Source organism: Patiria miniata, unplaced genomic scaffold (assembly GCF_015706575.1).
Source record: "Patiria miniata isolate m_02_andy unplaced genomic scaffold, ASM1570657v1 HiC_scaffold_18, whole genome shotgun sequence".
NCBI classification, from domain to species: Eukaryota; Metazoa; Echinodermata; class Asteroidea; order Valvatida; family Asterinidae; genus Patiria; species Patiria miniata.
In genome coordinates, this window is record NW_024037056.1 from 15,415,414 (window position 1) to 15,435,406 (window position 19,993).

General features: G+C 40.5%; 1 protein-coding gene across 1 annotated transcript in view; it reads right to left on the minus strand.

Annotated features, from left to right (window-relative positions):
- Positions 1–3,680: 3,680 nt before the first annotated feature.
- LOC119724845 (solute carrier organic anion transporter family member 5A1-like) overlaps positions 3,681–19,993 on the minus strand; it is a 28,454-nt gene continuing 12,141 nt past the window's right edge. The window contains exons 3-9 of the mRNA XM_038196115.1: positions 17,809–18,150; positions 16,975–17,139; positions 15,960–16,158; positions 8,480–8,684; positions 7,244–7,539; positions 6,070–6,134; positions 3,681–5,121 (exon numbers count right to left, since the gene is read on the minus strand). Coding sequence (XP_038052043.1) covers positions 4,688–5,121; positions 6,070–6,134; positions 7,244–7,539; positions 8,480–8,684; positions 15,960–16,158; positions 16,975–17,139; positions 17,809–18,150 — 1,706 coding nt within the window. The 3' untranslated portion in view covers positions 3,681–4,687. The remainder of the gene's footprint in view (positions 5,122–6,069; positions 6,135–7,243; positions 7,540–8,479; positions 8,685–15,959; positions 16,159–16,974; positions 17,140–17,808; positions 18,151–19,993) is intronic.

Genomic DNA, 19,993 nt, shown 5'->3' on the forward strand with positions numbered 1-19,993 from the left:
TTTGAAATCTTGAGCTTCTACAATGTGTTTTCCTCTTCTTGTTTATCAAATGACAGCACCATGTTGATGACGTCACAGATTTGGATGGAGTTGATAAATAACAAACGAACGCATATCAATACTTTGTTTGCGTGCGCGCATTGGAAGCGGGTCTACCGTCTACACAGATTTGCTCGAGAGAGAGAAGAAAAAAAAGAGACATCCTCAATTTCCACTATAGGCTGGAGAGAACGGTTAACCCCACATTTAATTCTAACAGAAGTGTCGCTCTTCTCAGTCGTGGGTGGGTAAGCCTAGTCTACTTCTCCAGCCGTCTCAAGCCCGGTCAGGGCAAACAAGGTGACGCGTTGGCGGACAAACACTCTTACAGACTCCCACTCAAGCAGGTAATTCCCGTAATCTTTTCCAAAGCTGGACAAGCACGCACTCGACGCGTGCCATTTTTGCGCTTAGTGTACACTCCAACGCTGTTTTACGGTAACCTAATATTCCGAAACAGATCTCGACGATCTGTAAGAAGCATCATTAATTAATGTCTCTACCTGAGATGAGCTCTCAAGGCCAAACAAAATACCCGTTAATCATGTTCAGAATAAAATATGCACATTGTCGGCAGCATACGTAACCATACTTCAACATTAATGACCCATTAATATTCACACCGATAATTACACATGAAAGTAAGATTTATTTAAGACTAAATCTTGATTTACGTGTGGTATGACGCTTTCATACAATCTGTTAATGTGCGGTCGCGCGAGGTTATCAAGCGTTCATGACAATATTACAGACGATGGTTCGATACATTTTTGCACGTGAAATGTCCTATTTTCCAGCTTGTCGTGCATATCGGTTGGGAAAACACTACAGCTTAGGGATAAAGGTTATGTACACAAATTTGGCGGCCACAATAAGAATCATTTTCTGTAGTAGTACCTCGCATGCGCGCGAAATCGCGCGCGTTCTTCAATTTGAGCCAGGTGTATTTTGGCAACCCTATTGGTCGAAGGAGCGTTAAGCGCGCGCGTACGGTACGTCCGGTTACTAATGGCTTCTTAATTGCGGTCCCGGATCAGTCAATAGCTCACGTATAAGCTCAATGAGAAGAACCCATCGACCTCCGGTTCTCCGAAATAAAATAAAAATCAGCGTGATCTGAGAGGTAGGCCCCGGGGGAATGGCTTGTCTTCGCGGCATCTCATAGGCACTCGAACTCGCTCCCTCGGGCTCGGCGTAAATGGACTGAAATTCCCTCCTCAATTTTTTCGCCCCCGACTGTATATAGAAGATGGTTGTAGAATTGCCCGGGAGTTTATAACAAGGGCAATTTCCCTCCAAGAGAAATGATTGAAAGCTCTCCCACATGTTTTCTGAAGTATCGTGTCTTGGAAAACAGTCGTGTAATCGCCCCGATGGATTTTGATAGCGTTTTACGAGATCGAGCGTAGATGTGGACATTTGCAAATGAAAAATAAGAGTCGACTTTGCTGGGGAATCTCGTGGCGTGCTTAAGACAGGCCAATCGGCACGCTCCCCAGAGAGTTTTTTCCCAAACAAATCGGTTCTCGGTGGTGCCATTTCCACTTTCGCAATTCGCTTTTGTGATTTTTTTTTTAATTGTCCACACACATTTTAATACATGTAAAAGCAATCTAAAAGCTGAAACTCTGAACGCTCCTAGGTCTGATCAGTAATAATCTATACTCGGAAGAAATTGCAAGTTCATCATTTTGATATTTTTAGTTTAATTAAATTTATTGTTCATTCGTGTAAATTGACAAAAATTTGGAGAAACATCCAAATTTGAACATCATTCATGATTTATCAAAAATATAACCACAAATTTATTCATCGACAACACTCGGTTTAGGCGTAATTATACAGAAGAAACACAATACACAACTGTCAAAAGGTAAAGACGTTGTTTAACTACTACGTACTAGTTGCATACAAATAATGCATTTCCAAAATTATTCTGCGTACACTTCTCGATGATTAACACCAAAATATGTCTTGTTATCTCACACTTTACGCCCAAAACACATGCGCTTTCTGTCTTTTTACCTCTTTTTGGACGACTGACTAGCTAACATTGATTCCCGCCAAAATCAATCAATAACATTGCGTTTGTTCGTTGGTATGGGCTCCGTGCGCCAACGCAAGAGAGCGCCCTTTTACCAAGCGGGACGCACGTACACCAGGGGATTAGTACTATGAGCACGCAGTGGTACGGCCGCACGTCACGGCAAACTTGCAGTCAGGCAAGATGGCGTCGGTCGGTCACCCCCAACTGTACTTTCTTTGACGGTGAGGGGGTATTATTGTGAACGGAGCGGATAGGCCTACCAGTTGGTATGCCGCACATGATTTACTAAGTGCCTTGTCTAGTGTATTTGTTTAGCCAAGTTGGAAACCAGTGAAACGGCTCCTTGAGCTGCTGCATTTTTATACCCATCTCATTATGCATCTGCAAAGTCTCCAAACAGCGCTTGGTTAGCAACGGGAATTGATTGGTTGTCCTTCATAGTTACTTTGGCTCAAGACAATAATTATTATTCGGGTTTCCGGACAATGCATGCGAGGAAATGTGGACCTCTGCACTATCGGGTTGAATAAGAGGTAGCGGTTTCCGTCATAGCCTCATTTTCACAATCACAGCCTCAGTTTGGCTTTCCAATATGGCGGTTCTGTGCAAAGAGTGAATAACATGGGCGTTATTCACGAGTCGGCCATATTGAATTGAAAGTGAGGTGAAATCTCAATTTTTTGAACTTGCGAAGAGAAATGAAAGCAGTTAATTTCTAATTAATTCCAGTCTGCTTCTGTCAATGAATAATTTTAAAATTTGTAATTAAACATCCCCTAATGTTTAAAGCCAGATTGAAAAAAAAATGACAAAAAAATAAGGCTGCACTGAGCCTGCATAAATAGTCTGGCGCCATCCCATTCAACGGTTTACAATTAATGAAATACATTCAGGGAACTCGACAAAAATGGCCAACTCGTGAATAAGGCCCATGCGTGGTGTCGGCAAGCTATATCCTGTGATTTCCGGCAGTATGGTGGCCAAGACAGAACGTCACAGAAAAACAACTTGGAAAAATAAAACTTGCCTATCGCATGCATGCATGCGACTCCAAACCGTAAACATATTGCAATTTAACAATTTAATATTGCATATAAACAATTGATTAATTACCTATTCTCCTCTATGAATAACACACAGGGCCCTACGCCACACACTGGTTTTTCAGAGCCATTCGCGACGGTGGCCTTATCTGGACACACAATGACATCACAATTCACCATTATTAAAAAAAGATAGATAGGCAGCACACGGAATTACTCGTAAAAGCGTCCATTTTGTGTCCAAGGTTTTTGAATACATTTGCTTGCAAAGCCGTCTCCGTCACAATGTTTTTAAGACAGATTTTCGAGGCGCGCATCGATGGTGGATGCAACTGAGTAATTAGTCGACGTCAAGCTCTGCAGCAACGGATGACGACTTAAGCGCACCCTGCTTATCTCAGAAAAATATAATATATAAGCACATTATTTAATTATTACTCTCAATTATAAATTGTGCTAGGGGAACAACTTCTGCAGTTAGCTATTATCACCTACCTAATAACTAAAGCAACCAAATTCGCGTGCAGACAAACACACACTTAAAAGCCACATTCGATTCCATCACATCTATCTTTTGGCTGAAGAGTTGATTGAGCAAAGATTTATTTCCAAAACTTGAATTTGAACCAAAGACTACTTCACAAAACTTACTAACAGAAAATGATTTAGGCACAATCATTTTAAAGGCACCCTGCGTTTGACAAGAAAAATAAAGATCAGATATAATCATTAAGTATCAGTGGTAGTTCACATTATAGTAGTTTAGTACAAAATAGTATCAATTATTCTTTGGCATCCCAATAAGGTATAAACGTTATATAATTATTTCTGAAAGATTAGTTTTGCCTATTGCGCACGTCAAAAAGACAACAAATTGCAAAGTTTAAGACCGAACAAATCAGTTCTGAAGACCGCGCGAGCAGTAGGCCTAACTAATAACAAATATAATACAATGTCACTTCGTATATACATAACATTCGATAAATTTTCTGTTTGTACATGAATTGTTTCAAGTTGAAATTAACACGCTGTGACAGCAACGGCTGAATGTGAAACCATGGAAACACACCCAGAACAAAATCTTGTCGAGTTTAGTTACTACTCACAAGAATATTTTACGCAAATTCCGATTCGGAATATTTTCCCCCCACCTCTCTCTTCTCATTTTTGTGACGTGTTGCAAGGACTCATTTATCGAGTCAACAGAGGGCGCTGTTTATACTCGTACTATGGAATCAAGGCAGTACAAAAGGGGGTGGATGTGAGTAATGGAAGTATATATGCATAGTGAACTGACTTCCATTACAAACGATTCAATATCATTAACTGAATGAAGTTTCCCGACACGCTGCAAAAATGTCGCTAAACAGCGCCATCTACTGACGACATGCACAATACAACTTTTGAAAAGCACACCAGTTAGCCCACATATCAAAGCTTGAACTTTCACGACATTAAATAACGAGTTTAATAATGGAAATTAGCTTGGAATTAAGCAGAAAGCACCTGAAGAAAACGGACGTGTTCGGAAGGTTTTTTTAAAATAATGATTTAAACATCAACTAAAGACTGTATCCATCATGGCGGGTTCTCGCGCCAGAGACGAACCGTCCGCCATTTTGAAATTGCTTATGACTGAGATGCCGTTTTGTGACCCCTGACCCGGGTCCTCCGCGACGTCATCGAGTTGCGTAGACAGCGAGGCCGCAGAGCGGCCGATATCGGCCCCGCCGCGCCGGCCCAGCTCCGACTCGCCCTCGTCGTCGGACTGGGAAAGTTGCTTGCCGTACTTGCGCTTGACCACGACCCAGCAGAAGATGGCCATGACCACCGAGATGGTCTTGAGGCCGGTGGACAGGCCCAGGTAGCGGTAGAAGTACTTCTCGTTGTCGTACTCGAGGCAGGAGCCGCGGCGGTCGCTGCAGGTCTGCTGCCAGAGGATACAGGCTCCATCGATGGTGGCGCCGTAGTAGATTGGCGCTGGTATGTAACCTGAAATGGACACAAATGGACACAAGTGCGAGTGCACAATAAGCTCTGGCCGTCTTGCATTAAAGTCTTCCATGACATCAATCAAACTGATCCCTGCCAGAGCCGATGGCCGATGGCACATGTGGAACACCATACTATTTGCCAATTTCTTGGGACGGACAGATAGACCAGACAGACAGACCATATTCGACCGACCTACCGACCGCCCGACAAGTGATATGTACTCCTGCCAGAGCCTAAACAAGCATTATCAGTAAACTAAAAGAACCTTTCATTCAACAAATGCCAAAGCAATGGATGTTTGTTTTTCCTACTTAACAGACCACGCGAACACAATCTCAGTTGGTACATTGAGTTGAATGCTCGTGTCATCATAGTAATTTGTGACAATCACACATGTCAATAAACCTATTAAAGACATAATGATGTCATGCTTTGTTTACGTGTGCGCTTTCCTACGAGAGCCAGGTGAATTTCGTCCCACAGGACTCATAGGAAAGCCCACATGTAAACAAAGCGTGACGTCATTATGTCTTAGGTCTATTCAATTAAAATGTGCATCCTGGAAGAATGTAACAAACTAAGTTTGTACCGCAAAATGAGAACATTTTTCTGCGAATACAACAACGAGATGCTCGCGGATTGTGGGTACAGAAAGAAGGCATGCGTGCGCAGTATTTAGGAAGGACAGTGTAAATCGTAATGGCTCTCTCCTGAAGACGGTCAGAGCATAGTTAGTCTTAGTCGAGAAATTATTCGCACATGGTGTTTCCGCAAACCTCTCATTCATTAGTATCTCCACCATGCAAAGCCTCACATCGTACGTAATGGTATGGTCTATTTTATATTCACGATGTAAGGTCAGAATTTCATATTCCGGTTCTTGCACTGGCAGTTGGCAATGATCCGATTCAATATTGAATTGGCAAAAGAAGATGAAATGCTCACCAAGAAGTCTTATGACGACAAACTGCAGACCGAGAGCAAACGGCCTCTCCTCTTTCTTGACGCTCCTGGAAAAGTGAAGAAGAATCAGAGGAAAAAATAAACTAGAGATAAATGCCTTCAGGCCAAGACCAGGATAAACCTCATAGATGCTAATTTAAAACTGCAGAAAATTAATGTTGATAGAAAATGAGACTTGTCATGAGATCTCTCACGCTTGCTAAAAAGGGATTGGAAAAGATCTAGCTGAAGCGGGCACACATTTTGCCAGAATGTATGCACCGCCCTCCTCATTTTGAAAATGAACAAATGATTTTAATTCAATCGTTTTCAATCAGGGGAGTCAAATAATCCACGAGATAGCTCAATGGGAGACTTTTGAGACGTTGGTGGCAGCAAACACACCAGTCCTTTTCAATTGTTTACGTCATATTTACGCTTAAAGGGAATATACATCATTTGCTTTTGCTGTAATTTTCAGAAATGGATGGAATTGGGGGGTTCGAAATATATAGCAAATATAGTTACACTGACTTTTTTGAGGTTTTGGGTTCAAAAATGCTTTAAAAACCGAGAAAAACAATCAATTTCCTGTAGTCTGGTTCCCTGACTCCATTTAAGAAGAAACAGAGCAGTTTACATACATTGGGGAATTGTAAGTTCAGGGAACCAGCTGGCTTGTACCCGTTCATAGGTGTGTAATCAATTGCAAACAAGTGCGATGATCAATTGGGGCCAGTATTGGAAAGAAAGCCAGTTTTTTCCAACGCTGGTCAGCCGATCAGCGTTGGAAATTAATACAAAAATACCACTTTTCTTGAAAATGACAGTATACCAGGTGCCATGATTTTACAGAATGCTTTACACTGTCATTCACTAACAGTCCAGCAAGGTATTTCAAAATGATTTGGTAGTTTTATTTTTTGATGTTTGCAAATGTTGTATTTTCCCTTTAAGCGCGCATGTTCAATATGAGGCAAACAATGGAAAAAGGACGGGTGCGTTTGCTGCCACCAACGTCTCAAAAATATCACCTAGGTAGAGCATTGGTGTGGTGTTACAGAGGTATTACAGGTTATGTCTTTATATAGAGATCAGTGGTTACGTCCCACTCCGGTCGATTTATTTGGTTCAACTAAATTTTAAGAAACTTAAAGGCATCCACAGGCCACCGTACCTCAGGGTGGTCATCAGCGCTGGCATTTGCACGATTGACGTCACGCAGACCACCAACAGGAGCAGGCAAATGAACGGGATTAGCGTGGTGCACTCCTGGGCGCACTGGCCCGTGATGGCGCCCTCTACATCCGAGCCGGCGTAAGCGAATTTCTGGCCGTCGTAGTAGATCTCAATGCCGTCCTCGCGGAATTGTCTCAACAGTTCTGCGCGTCGGGCGAGGTTGGCGTTGCTAAGCGAGTAATTCTCCGGGAGCGCGGGAATGTAGTTGTCAATGCAGCTGCAGTTGGTGTAATTCTAGGGGTGTTGGAAGAACAAAGTTGCAAAAATAATACTTCAGGAATCAGTAAAACCAATCGATTATAACAGCTAACTAAACACCGCAACTAAAGAAATGCCACACTCATTGGAGGGGTCATAATTATGAATCTATGATAACGTCATTTATATAGACCTTTGGGGAATGTTGTTAGCTACATTTTGATACCCCGTTTGCTACCAAAGACTGTAAACTCTCCAACATTGACAACGGTTTTGAAAAATGATGCAGTTTGAAAAGTTGCAAAATTAAAGAGTACGCGAGTGGACATTGCTGCGTGGCAATGTTACACTGCCCAAAACGAAAGGCAGGGATAATCGATCGCACAGTGCTTACATGCATGGGAGCACGCGAATTGAACTACCAGCACTGTTCGGGCACGGTGCAGTCGATAGAGGCCACTTACGGTTACTCTTAGCAATTTCTAATCGCGTAATCTTACAAATTTGCAACTTCTCAAACTGCATCATTTTTCATAAACGTTGTCAATCTTGGACGATTTACAGTCTTTGGTAGCAAACAGGATATCAAAATGTAACTAACAGAATTCCCCAAAGGTCTACATAGCTGACGTCATCATAACACGATAAGATTAAAAAATACAGATATACAGATTATATTGATAATTGTCAATATCTTTAATTGATCAATACTGGTCAATGGGCTCCGTGCGCCAACAAAACAGGGCGCCCTTTTACGTATAGCAACGACGTCCCATGGGCGGGACACCGCGCGCGCACCGTTCCTTGTGTGTGACGCACGTACACCAGGGGATTTCTACTATGAATACGCAGTAGCCACGCTTCGCGCCAAAATATTGCAGTCATGCAAGATGGCGTCGTTCGGTCACCCCCAGCTGTACTTTCTTTGCAAGTTAGGGGGTACTTGTGAACGGAGCAGATACTGGTCAATACTCACCACTAGTGTTCTCTGGTCTTCCGAGCCCACATCAGCAGGCAAATCTCGCTGTTCCAGGCAGCCCGCGTGACACGCACTGAAGTACGTCAACCCATTGGAACCGCAGACGGGGTAATAGTCCCACTCCTGGCAACTACAGGGGGCGTTGCATGAGCTGGTTAGGTTGACGTTGTGGAAACTGCGCGGCGAGTGCCAGTCACTGTCACTGCGTATTAAGGAAGAATGGCGGGAACATTATAGCTTTCAGCGAGTGAGGGCGCTGTTTATAAACTACGCAATTTTGAGGTAAACACAGAAGAAATGTAGCACATTTATAAATCTTTCTATGGACGGTCAATGGACCTGTCTATCGCCGACGCGTGGTTGGCGCAAATTGCTAACCAGGGGTTGCCAAACGTTTTGCAACCCCTGGTTGGCAATTAGGAAGGTTCAACAATTCGAATATGAAGATTGATATTATTAATGAATACCAAAATATTATTTGATTGTTGAAAATACAAAATTATTAACAAATGTTATACAACAAAATCCTGAACATGCTTTACCCTATGAGGGTTTCATTACCCATTTTATTAACCTTGCAGTTTATTCTGCTCCATGAATATTCATGAGACAGTCTGACGTTTAACCGCCATTCAAACGTTTAACCAGCTTCCGGTAAATCTATCGACCCTAACTACACGTCCCTGGCAGTGTTTGACAAAAACAGCTGCATGGCGACGACACGCCCTCTATCGATGGCTGGACACGCTTGGCGCGTTTTAATGAATGCTACGTTATTTGTACACGGCCACTTGTTGTCAATGCAATTATCAACCAGACGAACCAGACGAACTAAAGACCAGTTATGTAATATCTAACAAAGGCATAGAGACACAGTTATTTGAAGTGGTGGCGAATCTATTGACTTTGTTTTTGGCAAGTCACGCAGGTTTTTTTTTTATTTTTATTATTTTATCTAACCAGTATTTTTCACACTAGACTATAATTAAGACGACTATTATTGCAGATCGACAGAATAATCCAAGTTTTAAAAGAATGCTTTATGAAACCTTAAAATAACTGAATATTTAACGGACTTCCAAAAAATGACGATTGACTATACACCCAATGCTGAAGCGATAGATTGTTCAAAATCAGTCACCTTTCGCCTAACAAATATTTGTCATGTCATTAAAAAATAAAAAAACACTTCACCATTACAAAAAAATGTTCCGCACACAATGTGGTCCTACTTGAACATGTATGCGCTGACGAATAACCTTTGCACACATGTAAAATCAGTCAATAGTTTTTGTGTAGTTTCGTAAGAAAAAGGTTCACTATTTGAGTTTTTCATGTGTTGTTCTGGTCAAGAATATACTACACTGTGCAGCATAATAGGACCACCAAAAAGTAGTGTTTAATATTATTAAAGTGACCGGTCAGCTATACCATAGCTATACCATATATTTCTGTCTAGTACACTGTTTGCTAGGATGTAAGCTGTGTAAACATGGCGGACATACAGAGCCGAAAACGCACAGTCACTCAAAGGGGTATACTGTGAATGCGCACAAGAGCACGACTGGTGCGATGGCAATTTATGCACTCAAAGTCCACAGCGGGCGAGATAGGGGAAATATTTGGGGAATTGTGTCTTTGATGACACAAGCATGGCATTTGGCACACAGTCAGAGTTTGTCATGAGAAAGAAATTTGGTTATAAGGCCATCGCACATTTGAACCTTTGAAAAAAAATCCAGGTAGAGTAACAAGCAATTTTCAAAAGTTTCAAAATGGCTGCCATTGCTTGTATATTTTTTTAAAGGACAAATCTGCCATGGCCCCATAGCCAAATATCTTCCACGTGACATACTCTGTGTGCCAAATTCCATGCTTTTATCATCAATTAATGAACAAGCCCACACTGTAAAAACAGTGTTTAGCATTAAAACACATCAGAACGTGTTTAGAGTTTAAAACGTTTAGGAATGTGTTTCAATTCTAAACCTTTACCACTTTTTAATGTTGTGAAACTAAACGTGTTTACGTTTTGGACATGTGCTTAGGATTGTATATCTAAATGCGCTTAGGAAGGTGTTTAAATGCTAAACATATTATTCATTGAACATGTCAAACGGATAATGCGAGTCACAGAAAAAGGACATCTAAACATGTCATGATGCTAAACGTGTGGAAAAAGTGGGTACAGAATAAGTGTTTAGAAATGTGTTTAAATCCTAAGCACCATTTTTACATCACCTATCTGCCGTACTACATGTACCAGCAAATTCGATAACTGCATGCAATTCGAGTTCTAAGGCAATATATGAGATATCTGTGCCAATTAAATAAAGCACAATGTTCCCAAGCGTGGACATATTAGCAAAGCTAAACTAGGTTTACCAGCAAAACAATTCATTGTCTGGTTAATAGTTAATTGTGATTGGTTCTTAGTTGTTTTATGCAGAGCACATACAACTACAGGGTGAGTAAAAAAAAAATGTAGGGACCATTGTTTTAGTGCAGTTCTGCATGTAGCACTTTCAAACTCTAGGATATGAAAGCCCAATTCATAAGCACTTATGTACTTTTTAAGTTACGGAGTTTTAAACACAACCGCCGTTTTAAGGTTCTGTCCACGGATCGCAACAAGTTCAATGTCCTTTCCGCAAAACGAAAACAAATCACATAGGGATGTGTGTGTGAATTGTTTGACAGTATAAAATATGTGCTGATTTTATCAAGAAAACGGTTATTTTTATATCTATTTCAAACGCTGGTCGGCCGACCAGCGTTGGAAAAACTGGCTTTTTCCAAATACTGCCCCCGATTTACCATATTTAGTTAGTCCGCATAATCGATTACACAGCTATGAATTGGGTACAAGCCAGCTTGACTGGTTCCCTGATCTTACAATTCCCAGACGTCTATAAATTGCTGTTTAATCTTAAGTGGGGTCAGGTAACCAGACTTCAAACAAGTCAGTTTAACAATAATTGCTATAAAATACTATCCCCAAAATCTAATCATTTTTGAAAATTACAGCAAAAGCAAAAGTTGTTTATTCCCTGCAAATTGTTTTCAGTTAACGACAGAAAACACCTGCACTGTGCTAATTGAATGTCGCATAAAACAAAGTGTGTTGTGAATCACATCTAATTAACATGGCACGACCCAGCTTCACCGAACTCCGTCAAAAATTAACTAATAGGCCATCAGCCTCGGTCCAAGATTTTGGCCACCGATATCAAATGAGGGAAATAATTGTCATAGCGATTTTTGGCAAGGTATACACCTCCAGAGTTGGAAAATATGTGATAGCACTGCAGTGGTGGCAGCTTTTTGGGTGTTATCACCTTTTTTTTCACAATGTCCATCAAAATGCTTGTTACCGCTCTAGGGGCGGTATACCTTGCGCATGCGCACTATAATCACTTATGCCCTGATTTGATACTGACCAAACCCCAGGCTGATGGCCTATAATCAAAGTACAGAGTCCAAGAAAACAAAAAAAGGATGGTTCGTCGATTTTCATCCGACTCAAATTCACGAGGTATAGGCCTTTACTATACCCCACGAATAGACCGAGTTTTGACATTTTCAGTCAATGACAAAAAAACCTGCACCCTGCTAAATTAAATGTCACGTAAAAAAAAAAGTGTGTTGTGAATCACATCTAATTAACATGACACGACCCAGCTTCACCGAACTCCGTCAAAAATTAACTAATCGCAAGTACAGAGTCCACGAAAACTGACGGGTGTCTCGTTGATTTTCTTCCGACTCAAATTCACGAGGTATATGGGTGAGAGGGCGGTGGTAGTAACTGAAGTGACCAATTAAGTTTGATTGATGAATAGTTATCATTTACCTAAAGTGCTAGAACTGACCAATCAGAGGCCGGGCCTGTAATGGTTGGGAACGGTTGCTGTGGCAACGGAAGACAGCCAAGTGATGCAAGCAAACACGAGAGACCTAACGGCGCATAGTGTCATGAGAATGTGCCTCAGGGAGGTTTGTTTCGTTGCCAAGACAATGAAAATGTTCTGATGGGCTTTATACAGGGTGAGAAAAAAAAACCGAAACCATACGACAGGAACAATTTTTGATTGAAGTTCTGCCTGAAGTCAAAATCTCGGATATGAAAGCCCAGTCATTACTAAGCTTTCTTTTAGTACAAGAACCATTCAAATCAGTCATGTATGTTTCAAGTTACGGAATTTTGAACACGAACACCGTTTTAAGTTCTGTCAACGAATCACACAAAAAATAATTTTTCTTTCAGCAAAACGAAAACAATTCTCATAGGGATGCATGTGAATTTGCCTTCTGTCATGTAAACTGAAACAACTGAAACAAATCACCAAAGAAAAGAACATTTACGACAGCGAAACATCCAAAATGCTGGAGTTTTTTTGTACTGAAATAGCTGCAACGTTGAGGTTTCCACCTAAAATGACATTACGCTTTTGCTCATAAATATGCAAATTCTCATTAAAATAAAAACCAAAAAGCACCCCAAAAAAACATGAAAATGGCAAAATGAAAATTGGAGATAAGTTCAAATGGGACAAGTATGTTTCTTCCACTTTTTACAAAAATGCTGCTTTTAAAACAGAATTTCCACAGAATTTCCATGCTGCCGCTTCTAAATGTCGTTTACCTTAAAGTATTACTATGCTGGTTAAAATACAAATAATAAGAGATCAAAATTTTGGCTTGGTCGATAAAGGGTGAATTGTATAGTGAGTAGCGCAACGCGCATACTGTTCATTTTTTTAGTATGGCATGCAAACACATCATTTACGGTTGAATTATGTATGTTTAATCGACCATTTTGAATAACACGGTCGTAAAACACTCTACATGAAATGGCCACTTAGAATAAAAACAAAAATGCGGATACGTGTATACATGCATGTGGTTTTTGTTTTGGCTGGCATTAATGTCAATTGGCGATTGAAATAGAAATGTTCATCAATTTAAACAAAATATACAGACGTAGGTTTTTTTGGTTGGTGAAGCAGGTTCATTTGCCCAAAATATTTGTCATACAACGCCTTTAAAAAATTTGTTTTTCGAAGAGGAATTCAAAACCAGAAAAATTCAAACCGACGTACACTGAAAAATTGCCTAGGTTAATCTTACCCAAGAAAGGGTGAAAACTGGGACTACCCAAACTTGGGTTGTTCTATAACCAATTGTTTGGGTTAGAATTTCTGCCAAATTCAACCAAAAGTTGTGGTCATTCAAACCGACGTATAAACTGATGTTCCATGAATTTTCGGACAATGTTGACAATTTAGGGGGGAGGTTCTGATGATTTACTGAAAATCTGAAGATCCCAAAAATTCAGGCAGTTAAAAAAAAAGTCATTGTGTAAAATAAAATAGGAATCCTTCCGATCAAAGGAAAATGGTAAATGATCTCCGCCTAACCAAATATCAGTTACCCGCGTGAGGTATATTTTGATGAGAAACGAACTGATTGCAATCGTTAAAACAATAAAAGATATCACAAATGCAAAGTCACTCTATACGGAGCTATTTTTACAATCACATGAAAAGTGTAGTACAAACCGCGTCACTCGTCTGGGTAGTAATTCTCTAACGAAACGAAAGCCAATACTGTGATCCTTCTCAGGGCAAAGTCCACCTCTCTATGGTGATAAGGCGTCAGAGCACGAGAATTATAAAGCACGCTATGATATTGTTTTTGAAAACCAAGTACTTCAAAAGCGAAAGAAGAAACCAATGCATGTTTGTACATGGTTTCAAAAGCCATGTTTCGCTTTGGCTGTAATGTATCATTCAATTTTAAACAGATGGAAACGATAAAACCTGTGCGTCATAGGATGCTGCGGTTGTTGTAATATTCCATCCATTATAATAGTTCGAAGTGACATGAATATTTATGATTTTTATCAAGACTGTCTGACAGTCCACATTTTGGGGCAAACTAGAGCCTGTCAATATGTATAATAACATTTCCTATATCAACCTATACATGTACAAGAAAAATATTAAAACCTGCTTTTCCTAACTTAATACAGATTATGTGACTGACTTTTTAAAAAGGAATTTAATCAATTTCAACAAGAACTGTGCCTTGTTTCTACTCCTCAATCTACTTAAATGCCACGATGTTCTTTGCTTGATAACATCATTTGAATACGCTGTATCGGACATGACCGTTTCTTAGCAACCATTAATTCAGCATACCTTGGCAAGAATGAGTCATTCTTTTTTTCGCGCCAAATGTTGATGTCGGCCATATTGTTTTTTCCGTCGCCTGACTCTCCTGTTTTGGTCACACATAAGTCACAATGCCTAAGTCACACATATTTATATTTTGAAGATGTTTTCCTCATTATTGTTATATTGTACATTTAGCTCTCCATATCATTATTCCCGATGGGTGTCATTATAATGCGAGCGTGCATGTGATACCTTCAGTATGGAGTGCCTCGCGGGATTTGAATATGATAATGAAAGTTTAGGGGCACCCATAAATCATTGAGAAGTGATGAATTGAATGCCTTTCGGACGTGAGTAATTGAGTAGAACACGGGACACACACGTACGCGTCCCCAATAACGGGCGACGAAAGACAATGTGGACATCAGTGAAGTCTTTAGCAATAAATACACTGTCATACACTGTAATACACTGTAATACACTGTATTACACTGTAAATTCTTTGCAGTGGTACGTGTTTGTCTGCGTTTGTCTGATTGATCGTTTGTTTGTCCGTTTGTTATCTGTTGCATATTGACTTTGGCGTTGTTTGTTTGTGTTGTCATTGATTACTCATTGCAGGGATGTCACGATCTAAACCAAATTCCTACACATTTCGTATGAAGGAATTTTTTGGTCTATTCCCCTGGTTTAAAAGCTCCCTTTGCCAATTTCACGCTCAAACATAACAGATGACGTCATATATGTGCCATAGGGTAATAGCTGACCTAATTATACATTCAATGCTGGTCTTATGACGTCATTTTGCAAGTTGGTACAAGTTTCGTCTGTTAAAGTGACAACCGTCATTATTATTACAGTGACATGTGCCCATTAAAACCGCTGACATTACAGCATGTCGGCCATTTGGGTGTTTTCCAAACCACGGTTTTGCCTAAGCGTAGGCTTCATATATCTCTCGCTCCAGAATCATTTATAAGTCTTGAATGTCCAATCAAATTGAAGACTTTCGTCCCTTGGTCCTAATATAAAAGAATTGTATTTTCCTTGACCGAATCATGGACATTTATTGAGCTACAGTTCCCAGAAATTGGTGGCCTAAAAAAATCTCCAGCAGCCAAAACCCCAAAAATTACAAGCTTGGCGGGTCGAGTGTTTCCACTGGATTTACTCCCGCTGGGAAGCAGCCATATTCTGTTTACCTGAAGTCTCCTCAACTAAAGATCGGCCGAAAATCTCCTGAAGCCGATAACTGCAAACGAAGCCGATGTTTGAAAAATTCAATGTTGTGCTCTTACCTGTAAATATAAGGCGTTGTTACTCCAGCTAGCGGTAGCGAAGGGCAGGCGCCTGGTATAAACACAAACGCGTACAGGCCGCCAGAGATCACGGTGAAAATGCACAAAACGTTTATGGTGGTCATGAGGTCACGCTTAACCCGGTTTAAGATGATGCCGCCGATGACCACGCCCACTGCGCCGACGGGAACCAGTGTACCTGTGAAGTAAACCAAGAAATTATCATAACCTGGTTTGAAAGGAGTAACTAGTCAATAAAGAGGTTAAGACTTAACAATGGTTTATGAAATACACTTTTATTAGGTTAATGAAGTACAGGTCTCTTTTACTTATTTTGTTGACTTTCCGAAGTACCTACCTACACTGAAAAATTACCTGGGTTAATTTTACCCAAGCAAGGGTGAATACTGCAACTACCCAAAATTGGGTTGTTCTTTCCCCAATTGTTTGGTTTAGAATTTTTGTTAAATTCAACCTAAACTTGTGGACCTACCAGACTAAATTTAATTTGGTCTTGTAGGCCTATGACCACATCAGGTATTGGTTGAATTTAACAGGAATTTTAACCCAAACAATTGGGTAAAGGACAACCCAATGTTGGGTGGTTGCAGTTTTCACCCTTGCTTGGGTAAAATTAAACCAGGTAATTTTTCAGTGAGCTGTCTTAAATAAAAAATAACTTAAGAGTATTCAAACTTACCCTGTTTTCCTTTTCTTTATAAAACTACGGTAATAACCGCAGTCACTTAACATGTTGTTGTTATACATATTTCTATTGAAAACCTGTTGCTATCATTGTTTTCTTTCGTTAAATAAGAATAAGTGATCATAAGTAATTTTTCAAAATCTATCTAAAAAAATAACGCACATATTAACAAAGTACACTATACCTTTAAATATGACTTTAACAATAACGGTATAGTTCATTAGCACGGTTTTACTGTTAGGGGCTTTATGAATATATTAGCATACAATTATCATAAATCTACATAATAAGCAACAGGGCGTGACCCACCTGTGACCAGGTTCGCCGTGGAGGCGCTGAGATTGAACTGGTACTCGATAAACTTGGGCGAGAATCGGACAAAGCCCGTCACGATGCTGAACTCCACCGCAGACGCTATGTTGATCATCATGTAGATGGGGTTCTTCAGCAGGTTCCATATTGCAGGGGGAATGTCTTTGCATGGAAAAGTGCAAGGGTGGTTGTTCAAAAGTGCGACTTGAAACGAGGCAATAAAACGGACCGTTCGCGAACGCCACTCTAACTGTAGCTAGGTTAATGTCTTTATTTAGACAGTAAATATTTGTCTTGTACGTACCTTGTGTACGGACATACAATGTGTACAAAATACTAAGTATTTTTTTACAAATACAAAAAAATGGATTAAGCAAACAACGGATACAAGTAATGGTTTTAAACTACGAGTTTAAAACCAGGCGATTTTTTAGTATTAGTGATACGAACTGTCCATTACAAATTATGCTTGGTCAGGTTTCGGCTACGTCCGGAACAATTCGGTCAAAGTCGGGTTGAAGTGGCTTCAAGCATTTTTCATATCCATACAGTTGCAAAACGTCTACACAAATATTCTGTAGATTAATCATTAGTAGGAAGCTGCATCTCCAAGCGATTATTACAAAACCGTAACTTGCCACAAACTGATCACAATATTTCACAAGACACAACTTTAAATATCAGGCGCGTTATAATCATTCCACGTTGATAAATCAAAATATCGTGTAATACTCAAACACTTCAAAACCCCTCAATGTTCTGATTGGACTACAATAGTACAGTTTCTGTGAAAACTTTGAATGGGGCAACAACAAAAAAGAAAGAACTTACTTTTTAAAGCGATGTGACTGAAGGTCATCATGACCTGCTGACTATCGTCCGAGTCGGATGCGACCGATTTACTGTCAGTTGCCTGAGATTCCTTCGCCGGCACATCGTCCTCCATCCCAGGCTTTGGTAGACGGGCCGGGAAGGCGTAGACCGGGATAGCGGTGACTGCGATAGTTGCTGCACAGATGAAGAACCCCAGCCACCAGGCCCCGAGCCATTCCGGGTCGTTGACCGTTAGGGAGTCTGGGGTCGCGACGTTGAAGTCGACGTACAGGCCGAGAACGAGGAAGCCCACGACGAACCCCACCCCAGGGCCGATGACGGTGGTACAGAAGAAGATTGCTGAAAGGAGAAGAACGAAGAAACATCAAAATTAACAGTTGAAAAAAAAATAGAATAGAGAGGAATTTTAACCTGCCACCTATGCGGAATGGACCTTTCAAGTTTTAGCCATAAGCTCCGCCCACCTCTGTTCTTCGTATACTTCTCACGAGTTTGACTTGGTTACCAAAGTCACCTCGCCAAAAGTCGCGATCTCATTGGTCAATTCAAACTGACTGATTGGCAGGCAGGATATGAACCATCGACCAATACGGAAAATCGCACCAGTGGCCAACCAATTGAGCTATCAAGCCTATGCTCAATGTATTCGTCATAGCTGTATTATGTTTGACCGGGATCATCAGAGGATGGACAAATAAACGAAGAAACTGGTGAGAAATTTGCCAACAGTTTAAGTAACTCCCCATCATTTTGGAAAAGTAGGAAATTTGTTCAGACACTTAAGGGTGGGGAAAGCAAAGACAGTACTGAACAGGGTAGTGAATATTTGCCCTCTAATATTTACATGGAGATCAGTTTATATCCCTATATAAAAGGCAAGGGCAGCCAGTCCTTGGGTGTTGCCCGCCGACAACGCCACGTTCCATGGTTGAAAACCGGATCTTCAACCATTAATTATTACCAGGATCACAAGGGGATAGACAAATACTTGAAGAAACTTGTGAGACAGAATCCGGGTCCAAATAATCTATTGATGAAATTAAACTCACATTTCGAATAATTAAATATAAGGATGTCGAAGTAACAGGATGGGCGCTGTCGGCCGTTCCCCTGAGACCAGCTGCACGAGCATGGCAACGTGGCCCGTAGGTAAAGGCATTATTACGCGATATAGAGGTTTAATAATCCACCACATGATTAAAAGGCTAGTCACGGAGCTATCCCTTGAGTTTGGGGAATTCTAGAAATGCTTCACAACAGCTGGATAGTTACAGAGATTTTTAATAGATCGAAATTTATATCGAGATTTATACAAAGCTGGATGTTGTGGCCACGTGGCGCCCACTTTCAGCACACTGTTATCATCTGTGCTGTTTCTCTTGAAATATGATGGTTTAAAGCGTTGACATTAACTGTTTAATGTGGGCCAAAAAGTCATGCAAAATATCCTAAATGTTCGGATTGCCCAGCTATTGCCTGTCGGCATGACGTCACGGGGCAAGTGACCTATACACTATAAAATCTGAAATGTTAACATACATAATAATACCCAGTGAAATCGTCATCTATCACAATCCACAGTGATCGATATGCATTATCTCTGCATAGCTACAGTTAGGCAATACATGTACATTCAGGATTTATAATGTAATCAAACTTGGCATATTTTTCTTTTGGACAGACTGCTTCGTGCCATAAGGCACTCATCAGCACTCAATAGTGCCTTACGGTACGAAACAGTCTGCCCAGTACAAAAAAATATATGCCAAAGTTTGTTGAACTCATATCCTGCATTTATTGCATAATATATATAATATGCAAACATAATATAAAAACATGTAGCATCTACAGTGGATCCGTGTGTTATCGTAATACCCCGTTGTACAGCTTACCACTCCCTAATCCTGAAAATACACTAATGGGATTTGGTGAGTAATAATTTGCAGGAATAAGAAAGATAGAGCTAGCCAATACGATTATGCTTGTTACTAACATTGACCCTGGGCTAGGAACCATCCTCGATCCTACAAAATCCTCCAATTGCCGCCATGTAAAAATTGGATTCAGCCTCAATCCTCCAAAATCATCGTTATTTCTTGAATTTGTTCAGTGGAGGGGTGACCATTGCCTCAATCCTTCAAAAAATCTCCCAACAAGCACTGTTAATGGGTTGAGGCAGTGC